This window comes from Manduca sexta, chromosome 21 (assembly GCF_014839805.1).
Source record: "Manduca sexta isolate Smith_Timp_Sample1 chromosome 21, JHU_Msex_v1.0, whole genome shotgun sequence".
Lineage (NCBI taxonomy): Eukaryota > Metazoa > Arthropoda > Insecta > Lepidoptera > Sphingidae > Manduca > Manduca sexta.
This window is the reverse complement of record NC_051135.1, coordinates 10,514,353-10,525,839: the sequence shown is the minus strand read 5'-3', so window position 1 is coordinate 10,525,839 and position 11,487 is coordinate 10,514,353. Positions and strand designations below refer to the sequence as shown.

Genomic DNA, 11,487 nt, shown 5'->3' with positions numbered 1-11,487 from the left:
TATTCGCCATCTTTCATGGATGGCGAGGTTTTCTGAGATATTTTTTTATGCCTGTCTACAGATCGCAATATAAGAAAATTAAGCCAAGTTCTGTATGTGTTTTGTCGGTTGTTCGAGTAAAGTTCACTTAGATTAGTTCTTAGATTGCAACCGGCATAAGAAAATGTAGGTATATTACAGAAAAAGGAGTGTCACAACTCTATAAAGCTATAACAGCATTCGGCTAAAATATAATATCCTTCCTAATCAACTCGTTAATCAACATATTTTATGGGAGAAGTGGAAACTATTAAGCACGTCCCAACTTATTTATGTTAAAAAGGTTGTTCGATGATAATATCAGGAATGTTTGAATTCGTTTAGTTTCTCAGAATAATAACTATAATATAAGGCCATTATTCTAAGGATATGTAATTATTATGCCATTGTATCCTAAGAATTTGTTAGGGTGGGACCATAATACTATGACAGTATACTTTTTGAAATATCGTTGTAGGTCGTAGAATAAAACAATCAAATATTTTGTGCGGTTTATTCAATTTAACAGTTATAATAAGATTTTACTTCAGTCATCTTTAGTTGTTCTTGATAGAAACCACTGTCCGTTAGTTCATAGTGTCAAAGTGCTACATTTCACTTGCAATTTAGTTTGACGTGTGTGATTCAAGCCTGACTGTCAATATGGATGTGATTTAATCATAGAGTAATAGAGATGTGCCGAGCCGTTATACTGGGACCATAATTCGATTAGGTCGAATACTTCTAACTATCAGATAAAGTAACTATTCATTACTATTTTTATTATAATAACGAACTATTATTACCATATCTGAAAAATGGCTCGACATATCACTAAATGTAATTACTTAGTAAATATAACAACATCTTGAATCACACAACACACATTTTGAGATAAATTATTAGATAATTATTATATTAAGCTATAGTTTTTAACCTTCGTTCAATTTCGTGTGATTTTACATTTAAACTCTTTTTAATACGATTAAATCTTTTCATCTACTTTATATTCGATTATTTTGCCCTATATGAATAGGTATACGACGATTGTGATCGATTAGTTTGAACATAAAACCACAGGAAAACAAATTCATTGGATACATAGTGCTTAGATAAACAAAAGGACCACTCGCTGGTGCGTCAAAATATTCTTAACACTAATAAGTAATAACAAAAAATGACATAACAATATTCGAAAACAAGTTAATAAATATCGGACAAGAACGAAATGGAATGCAATGGGTTGTTAAGTCAAATTGTGTGACGCTAATGGATTAATTTTAACAAGAAAAATGTATGAGATGTGATCTCATAAACCCCGTCCGCATCGGATCGGAGCGGTCACGTAAGGTGAAATAATTTAAACACAAATCTTACATAAGCAATTATTTTGTACAAACATCAAAATACTACTTGCATAGTCTAGGACTATATAAAATCAACGACAATTAATTGTACAATTATAATTAATGATTTTCTAATCATACATTTTTGTGATATCGATTCCATATATGAATTATTAGAATCAATATAAATTAACTGTTTATCTCTTGCAACAAATATGGAAGAAAAGACAAAACCTTAGACGTTGCTACAAATTTGGCTACAAAAGTAACAACATACTTTTGAACCAATCCAGATAATAGTGGTAGGGCTTAGTAATTGACACATCAATATAATGGTGACATTTATAACAAAACATATTTCTGAGAAATATAAACATTGGAATTTATTCATTTTCTCATCCCAGTAGTTTTATTACACTAATGACGAAAATGTATGATTAAAAATACAACTGACAACTCATCGACAACTATAACTAAATTAAAAAAACAGATTGGTATTCGAAATTAAATACAATATATATGAATTTCATATTTTTTACAATAAATATATCTTATTACATATAAATTATTTAATGTAATCATTCTATAAATCATTCAAATATCAAATCATGTCTGATTGATCAACATAATAAAGTCAATTATCCTACTCTGAAATGACAAAAGTCAATTATTGTATTAATCCAACAGAATAAAATTTATTAAATTCTAATAGCAACGAAATAGATTTCACTAATAAACATATATTATTGCATGTCAAATAATTTCAAATACGCAATAGTTTTGTTTTAAAACTAGACTTTTGTGATCTGGCAACATTAATAAATATCAACATAAAATAGTATTACATTCACATCGTCGCGTTTTGTTTCGTCAATTTATTAGTATATTTATATTAATTATATATAGTATATCATAATATTTTAATTCACTATGGATCTAATATCAGGAAATTTTAATTGGATTGTTAAAAGTATTGAAATTATAAAAACTTGACTTATGATAGATTGATAAATATAATAATGATAAATTATAGTTCAAATAAAACCCTATTAAAAGTGTTATTGTGTTCCATTCACACCTATCTAGTCCATAAATACAAACTTATTACTTAATTTTATGTGGATCCAATACTATTTAACTAAAAAAAAAACAAAATCATTTATTTTCAAGTCCTGACTTTAGTTCCTTCATTATAATTTTCTTTCAAGGTCTTTCGATACTAACAACCAGATATAACAGCAATACAACTTCATCAACGCATTGATATTACCAACATTCAAATAAATCCTATCCTTCCAACACCAACTATTTAACAAACAACATGATATGACAATCGTAAGACTTCAGTAAATTATTCCTTTGCCAGGACTCCTCAAAAATTAAATTAAAATCAAGAAAAAACAATCTTATATTAAAACCTACTTACCCTAATATTAAATTTTAAATGTAAAAATAGTGAAACGGTGAGAGTTATTATAGTAATTTTTTTACTACTTTTTTTTTATATACAGGAATGTAGTGCAAGCGTAAGTATGAAAAGTCTTCAACATGGCCGTTTCTTCCTACGTTTTGCGGTCACATTGAAGTATAAAAATATCGAAAACGAAACAAGATTAACAGATGGCGCCACTCTAAAGTAAAATGGTTGCAATGCTTGAGCCCTCTGCACCAAACCATTTTACATAAAAAATATTTAATTGATGGAAATATTCAAGAATATATTTGCAATCTAAATATTCCTTCTACAAGTCCCTTTACGAAGTGTCAAATATATTTAAATAAATATCACATCAAAGTGTAAACAAAAACTTAAATGTATTTCAATAAATTATGTAAACACAACTTCTATGGCACCACATTAACTCATTAAGTAGATAATATAAAAATGAAAGCAATAAGTACAAAAAAAAATATGTGAAAAATCGATACATTTCTATAATGATCCTTGCAACCCTGTGATCTCTAATCCTGTAATTATAGTCAGTAGATCGTTTTCCAACTATGAAATGCACTGCAATAGTATACGCATACAACTATCGATATAAAATTTTATCGACATTCGATGGTCGATAAAACCTTAAATATCGTGAGATTATTGGACTACAACTGCTAGTTACTTTGTCTTGATGAATGTTTAGATGATAACACAATTGGTAATAGTTTATTTTTATTTTTTAATGAAATAAAGAAGGCTTCTATGCATTTCTATAGTTGGAAATATCATTAATAATAGACACTAATAATAGTAGAATAGATCTTAAATTTAAATGTTGAAGTAAACATTTTTGAGCTACGGTACATTTCTAAAGATTTAGGTTTTTTTATTTTAATATAATTTATATACTAATTATAATTATGTACATTGATCCAAAAATTCATTGAATGTGTCGTGCTGTGCAAGAGATGTCAAAATTGTAGATATTCCATTTTGAAAAATCATTGATTCGTGTTTAGTTTTGGCACATAAATGTGTAATTGAGCATTGTACCAAATTAATAATGCAAGCTATTTTAGACTTTACGTTTCATGTGAATTAAGTAAATTAAACTTTAAACACATAATATCAATACTTGGAAATGTCTATATATTCCAACGTCACTTCGCACACTAAATATTTGGTATTCTGTGCTTTCATATACCACATGCCATAAATTATTAAATAAAGTTTAAATAATCACAAAATATTTTTTCAAGATATAGATTTTAGTAGCATCTCTAAATCGAAAAAATATTTATTAATAAATAAATCGATTATAAAATAAAATTAATAATATAATAGCATCACGATTATTAAAATCATGATCAAAAATCGATCTTATAGATTCATAACAATTGTCTTTTAAATAAACTATCGATAAAACAATTAGTATATTTTAACAAAAATTTTCAACATCTCGCATTATCCTTCAATCGAGTACATAAATTAGTTAACTATGATATTAAAATACTGAATTACCTGTGATTGTTGCTACCTGCAATTAAAAAAATATCAAGCAAATGGACTATTCTCCCCCATTTTTTATTAGGAATCCATACAGTCGGTGAACTACCCCCAAACCCGTTCGATAACAATTGCTAAAATATTATTAACAAAGCTTATTTTGAACTCACAAACATTTTTTTATCATTTCCATTCAGAGTAAATTCTCATTGTCACTTTGTGTTAATCAAAAATGGACTTTACGATCAACTTGTGTATTTTTTAAAATATTTTTTATCTAGTTAGTAATACATTGGCATACGGTATGAATTATTTAGAATATATTTCTGGATATTTTGATGATTTGTTGATATAATTATTATGGATTAATCGATACAATTTTGCGCCTATTTTATATTTATACTGAGTTTAAGTGGGTATTATTAAACTATACTGCTAATACTATCAATTTCCAATTCTATTTTAAGTACATTGAGTAGACATTAAAATTGCGTCTCACAAATTAAATCAGAAGCCATGAGTAACTTCATAAAAAATAACAAGGGATTTACAATTATTTAATAAATTTCTTACAAATGGGTTAAAATCATAAAGTTGAGCAAACTATAAGAATTGAGCAGAGAATATTCGAAATATTATGGCTATATTGCAATTTCTTGATCACTTTAAAGTAAATTTTCGTTTGATAAGGTAATAATTATGTTCCAATATTATTGACATTAAAGTCGATCTTTGTTTGGCTAGTGACAATATTTTTTTGAAACACGTTATGTTTTTGTTGATCGTAAAGTCACTTGATCGCAGCCCGACAGACCTGCCAGGCTAAAATCGATTGATATTCCTAACACAAATCGATAATATAATCGATTACACGTACTACATTGATCGTACAATCGATTACAAGTACTCCCAGTCCGGTCAGTAGACCCAGGAGACCGGCACCCACTGCGGTGTCGAGCGGAGTCTCGCGAGAGCAGCCTCGAGTTGCGCGAGAGTATCATCGATGTCGTTATTCACTATTGTCAGGTCGAAGTAGTGGCCGTACGTGCGTCGGAGTTGCTCTGATTCGCGGACTAGGACTTCTAATGATCCGTCGTACTGGAATGGGAATGAAAAATGTTAGATGTTTTGGTAACGTAAAACAAAAAAATTGCATGTGGCATTTATTTTGTACAAAACCGAATAAAACAATTAAAAACATTACAATAGTTCTCGGTGTTACTAGGCAAGGTAGTGGCTAGTCATAAGTATTGAATATAAAAAAGAATTTCCAAAAAAGGCTTAACTAAACTGTACAGAACTTTGTGCATTTTTAATATAACCTAAATCAACAAACTTTACAAATACTTACGAAAGACAGTAGTTCTAAAATCATATATCAATAAACTATACCAAATTTAAAAAGTCTAAATTTGCATCCAAATTTTGGCAATAATTAGCCTGAAGAGAAAAAGGCCTGCTTAGGGGGCGCCACTTGAGCTTCCCCCTTTTAAAGTTACCGTAATCACTACAAGAAATGAGTTCGATAATCTGCTACAAAATGGCGCGTTTATTTATTTTCCAATATGGCGCGTTTTTTTTTTAATTTTTTTTATTTATCGTGGTTAAGTCATATCTGAAGTCTCACTAATCACTACAAGAAATTAGTTCGATATTCTGCCACAAAATGGCGCCTTTTTTTTCAATATGGCGCGTTTTTATTTTTTATTTTCCTAGTTAAGCTATAAGTGAAGTCTCACATCAGCGACGTTGTTGAGCGGCGGCGCGGCGATGAACACGACGTATGGCGCGAACTCGGCCGTGCGCAGGATCTTCAGCGCCTGCGGCTCCACGTCCAAGATGGCGACGCGCCGCTCCGAGTGGATGCGCCGGATCGTCTCCAGCCGCGTGCCGTACATCGCGTCTTCGTGCGTGCCTGCGCGGAGAGGATTAAATAATATCAGCCCTGTATTATATACTGTCCCACTGTTGGGCACGGGCCTCCCCTACTACTGAGAGGGATTAGGCCTTAGTCCACCACGTTGGCTTAGTGCGGGTAGACTTCACACACCCTCGAAAATTCCTATAGAGAATTCCTCAGGTATGTTGGTTTCATCACGATGTTTTCCTTCACCGTTTAAGCAAGCGATAATTCACAAAGAATACACAAATATTTTTTTTTAGAATAGTCAGAGGCCCTTGAGATTTGAACCTGCGGACATTCGTCTCGGCAGTTCGTTCCGTAACCAACTAGGCTATCGCCGCTGGTGGATAAAATATTACTTTTATTTATTTCTTATATGTACTTTATCGTACTCCAGAGACAAAGATAATAAATAATACAAAAGAGAAAAAAGTATAAATGGTATTACATATTATTTTATCTTACAGGTATAATCATCTCGATTCTGTGAAAAGTCACTGTGCCTTGGGTTTTGAAACTGCGGCTTTTCGGCTCGGCAGACCGGCTAGACTGCTTTAGCGACGTAGTTGTATTTCGTAAGCGGTAATATATGACTCTGAGGACCTGAGTTGAAACCCCGGGTAGGGCAAGGTAATTCACAATAGTCGGCCCCCTGATACATCGTGGAACGGAACACACTCGTCGAAAACTGGGAGCTCCGGTTGTGACTCTCCCCAACCATTCAGGAATAAAGGCGTGATGTGTGTGTGTGTGTGTTTAAATAAATTGGACGTCAAACCAATCTCTTAAGAATCTAGAACAGTTATGGGTCTAATGATTTCTTATGTTTACGCAAACGTTACACATTGTAATTAAAAAAAATTTCGCGGTATTTATATCATAAATTTCTCCCGACGTAGTCAGTCCCCCTCGTGACCAAGAAGGCTGCAAAGTCTTCGAAACGTCGGGAGAAAAAAAAACCGCGATAAAGTCCGAATAATAGTATAATTTTAAAGTTATGAGTCTATTCTCTTACCATATTCGAGATATTCGTTGGCAGCAATGTCAGCCATCATCTCATCGTGTGAAACGAAATAGTAGTGTCTGCCGTTCTCTTCGTCCGGTCTCGGAGGTCTGGTTGTGTCTAAAAATTAACAAATTTATTAAATATATTATTTTCGTGTGCCATATTCGGGTACAGCAATAGAGGTCTGGTTGTGTCTGTGAAGTGACAAATTCAATAATATATTTGTTTTTTACGTCACCTTCGTCTACTAAAATAAAGGTTGGATCGACTGCGGTAGTTGCATTTTGTTATGTCCAGTAACAATGTATCATGGGGAATATTTTAAGAAATGGCGATTTTACTTTTTGTTTTTTTTGACAAATAGTGCGAATATATTTCTGATTGAAATTATATGTTGACGCTCCATCAAATTCGTGTATTAGTCATGGCCGTTGGTTGTGTAAAATTAAAATTATCTTCTATTAATATATAAAAAAAAAAAAAACATATTTTTATTTTACATCAACGGGGTAACTAATTGGAGTATTATTTTCAAGAAGACAGGTATGTGGTTCCATTTAGTAACACAATGTCAAAATGACCCTGTATATGATACCTACATTATAATATCAGTTTAATTAGTGGCACTCACGTGGTATAGGGTACGCGTACTGGTCGGGATGGCGCGAGATGAGCGTGTTCTTGATGTGGCGGCGGCCGACACCGTGGGCGCCCAACAACACTATTGTCTTGCGTTGGAATGCTGGAATTACCAATTACAACTGTGATTACAAACCATTGCCCAGTTTTATCGCTGTATTAACAAATGCAACTCGGCTCGCACTCAAGTGCAATATCAGCTGAGAAGCTGTTAGACTATGATCGACATCTTGAGATAGTCGCTATTTAATAATAAATGACATTTTAAGTGACAATATGTGACGAATTTTGACAGCTGACTTTTGTTTACGTATCAGTGCGGACTCTGCTGAGAACAAGCTCTTAAGTGACATCTTAAGCTTGGTTTATTAATAGTTCAATACAATGTCTACTTGAAATTTTATTCAAAGATAGGATTGATTAATTAATACTTGCAGTGGGAGGCGCTTTATCAAATTCCTAATTTGTTTCAAAAATATTGTAAAAGTAACTCAATTCAATAAAATAATTGGTATTTAAGAGACACACCCACACTCACAAACGTCTGTTGAGCATTTGTGTCATATGTAGCGATACTTCACCCCTGTCATGGGGGTTAGGATAAATATAATTGCGAAGAGTGAATTTATTAGAGTTTAATCCGAAATCTTCTGGAATAATGATGATTACAAGTGAAAATTATAAACTACATCAAAATAAAAAGTTCAGTCAATACTGACAGGGCAGCTTGACGACTTCCTCGTACGTCACGACATCGAGCTGATCAAAGACAGCGTTGTGCTTCGCCAGATACTTGTCCTTCGACTGCTTCTTCTTACGTCCGAATATAGAACAGTTCACTGAAACAAAACGCACAAATCGATATTATTAAAATGCCAAACATCCATACTCTTTAAGAGAAAATATTTTTATTGCCATGCCAAAATACACTTTAAGGCTCTTCAATAGCGCAACTTTGAAACTACTTAGAAATACCCTGCAATTTGGAAGTATTCGTAAGCAGATTTATACAATTGAGATCTACACATGCATAAAGTTTTACGTCTCGGTAAACGTCATTATAGTTGCAAATCATCTTTAAATATTTAAAGTGTTGAAATTTAAACAACTTTATCCCAGATCGATTCAGATAATAAACCAATTCAAACAAGTTGGTGACAGTAGGATATAATTTGTATCCGCCTGAACAGTGACTATCTATGTACTTAGATCTAGGTTAGCGTAATTTAATATTATACTTTTTTATAATGAATAGTGTAAGTGGTGTTTTGTACGGTACTATCCGTGTATATAAAAATGAATCCCTATTTCCTTTGGGCATGCCATCACGCGTGAACGGCTGGACCGATTTCACAATTTTTTTTGTTGTTGTGTTTGTTATTGTCAGGAGAAGGTTCTTAAGAAAGAAAAAGCGGAAAATTAGAAAATTTAAGAAAACTTAACGACAATATTAATTTTATATAACTGTCGATTGTTTGAAATAACTGTCAGCGATTAACAGAATGCGCGCTGCAAATTCATAGTTAAGACGGGACAACGTCTGTCGGGTCAACTAGTTCACAATAAATAAATAAATATCGTACACAAGATGTCTGAACCCCACATAGTGGTTCACGTAAGTATCGCGTTCCGGGATCAGCCTGCGCACGTTCCGTTCAAAAAGGCCGGCATAATTGTTGCAACTGGCGAGTGGTAATCATCTCTCGTCAGTCGACGTTTTATTTGGACCTCACTCCGCTTACTACAGGTGCAGCGGAGTCACTTTACCGTTCACAATTAAAAGTATTACTTGAGAGTAACTAGCTTACTTTATTTTGATTGGTTAATTATCACGATCGATCTGTTACTGTGGATAAGACTGTTTGTTAATTTTGATTGAAATTTATCCGTATAATTATTGAATCAACATGCCAGCATTTTTACTATCGGTATATCGAATATTGAAAGCATAAAATTGTTTAATTAAAAAAAGAATTGTTTTGATTTCTTTATATACTATTTAGTAAGATCTTAAGTCTTAGACTACATAGGCCTGTGCCGTGACGTTGCATTATCGACATAATTTAAGTATTCAGATAATAAGTTAACAATTTTACGGCCGTTTCCAACAAAAAAATCCCAAACTTAATCTTCAAACCGACTCCGAAAATGAACCAATCAAAATAAGTCTTGTGCGCATTTCAAAAAAAAATGTTCTGATTGGTCCATTTTCGCGATGGATAGAAAAGTCGTTGGGATTGACTATTGAAAACGGCAGCTATAGAGTGTAATTTGAGGCTTCGTTTATCACACACATCAGCTATATGGTCAGGGGGCCCTATCTCATCCACGAGGGTACGTCTTTTTGCATTACGAGCGTTATAATCGAAGAATAGCTTTGGTAGATGTATAGGTAAAGTTTTTAACTCTCTTATCTATACAGCTAACGAAGCTGTTCGAATGCATCTATCCACTCGTTCCCTCAATGCTGAGGATTGCGACCGCAGTAGGCTGAGTCTATAGTCTATAAGTGCCCTCCATCTGGTTCTATCATCGGCGGCGTGAATTGCATCGTGCAGCCTGAGTTGCCAAGGTTTAATGATTTGTTCACACATTCGTTTTGCGAGCTATGTATGAGACAGTACGTTTCCTGCAGGGTGTCGAGAGCCGAGTGTATATACGAATAGAATAGAACGCCCGTAATTGACAAAGGTGGATTCGCCCCTATAAACGGAATAGGGCCCCTAACCTGACTTACTAAAACAAAAAATAGATTTCCACTAAACAATCCGCGCTATCTATTCAAGCCAATAGTATACCCAATTTTACCTGTGTTCTCACACCCTTCCGTGTGCGACACGCAGCCCTCTGCTCCTAGCGGCACAACATTACAACACGGGTCATGCAAGCTCGGAATGTGTTGACATGGTATACGCTACTAGAATTTGGATCAAACATTTAAGGCAAATGTTTCGTCAAATGTTGGCGGTTAGCATCCCCAAATATGATTAGGAAATCAGGGTACGTAATGGGGGATATACAAATGGAGAGGTTCTACTAAATGTTAGATTGCCCGCTGGGTTCAACAGCGATCGCTTAGTAACAATATGAACTTCATAATAAATATAAAAAGAATAATTTTGAGTATTTATTTAAAGAAATAATTTATGATTAAACATTGGTAATAACAGCCATTAAAAAATTAATTATGAAATTCAAAGTACTACTGATCATGGTCGCTTCAATAATACATCTGATAAAAAATCAGCAAACATTTCAACTGACGAAACATTTCCCACAGATGGACATCACCGTCGGGGTTACACAAACTCCCTTTTCAAGAACGAGATCCTCAAGCTGTCTACAAATTTCGGTACAAATAGACGGACTGTACATAAGGTCTTTAGGTAGGTATACAAATTTAGATGTGGCCACTAGCATTTTGGTTACATATCGCCTGGTAGATACACCATGCAAAGGTTCCAGTATCAGGAAGTATATATGGGAGCTTGTATTACTCTTCAACGAATAATAAAAGCAATTTTACATACCAACTGCTTCGTCCAATGATGTTTATGTTTGAAAAGAAAAAAACACGAAATGTTAATGAGCTGGGTTAAATAGACACCGATTATGGACGTGTATAAATAAATCA

General features: G+C 33.3%; 1 protein-coding gene across 3 annotated transcripts in view; it reads right to left on the bottom strand.

Annotated features, from left to right (window-relative positions):
- Positions 1 to 518: 518 nt before the first annotated feature.
- The window catches only part of LOC115448575 (peripheral plasma membrane protein CASK), a 274,370-nt gene continuing 263,401 nt past the window's right edge, over positions 519 to 11,487 (bottom strand). For 2 of the 3 annotated variants that reach the window (XM_037440909.1, XM_037440910.1), the window contains 5 exons: positions 8,573 to 8,692; positions 7,846 to 7,956; positions 7,224 to 7,331; positions 6,045 to 6,220; positions 5,205 to 5,403 (listed from right to left, as the gene is read on the bottom strand). In XM_037440909.1, coding sequence (XP_037296806.1) covers positions 5,224 to 5,403; positions 6,045 to 6,220; positions 7,224 to 7,331; positions 7,846 to 7,956; positions 8,573 to 8,692 — 695 coding nt within the window. In that variant the 3' untranslated portion in view covers positions 5,205 to 5,223. Of the gene's footprint in view, positions 5,404 to 6,044; positions 6,221 to 7,223; positions 7,332 to 7,845; positions 7,957 to 8,572; positions 8,693 to 10,661; positions 10,707 to 11,383; positions 11,387 to 11,487 lie in introns of all 3 variants that reach the window. The other variant, XM_037440908.1, reaches the window with a different exon arrangement.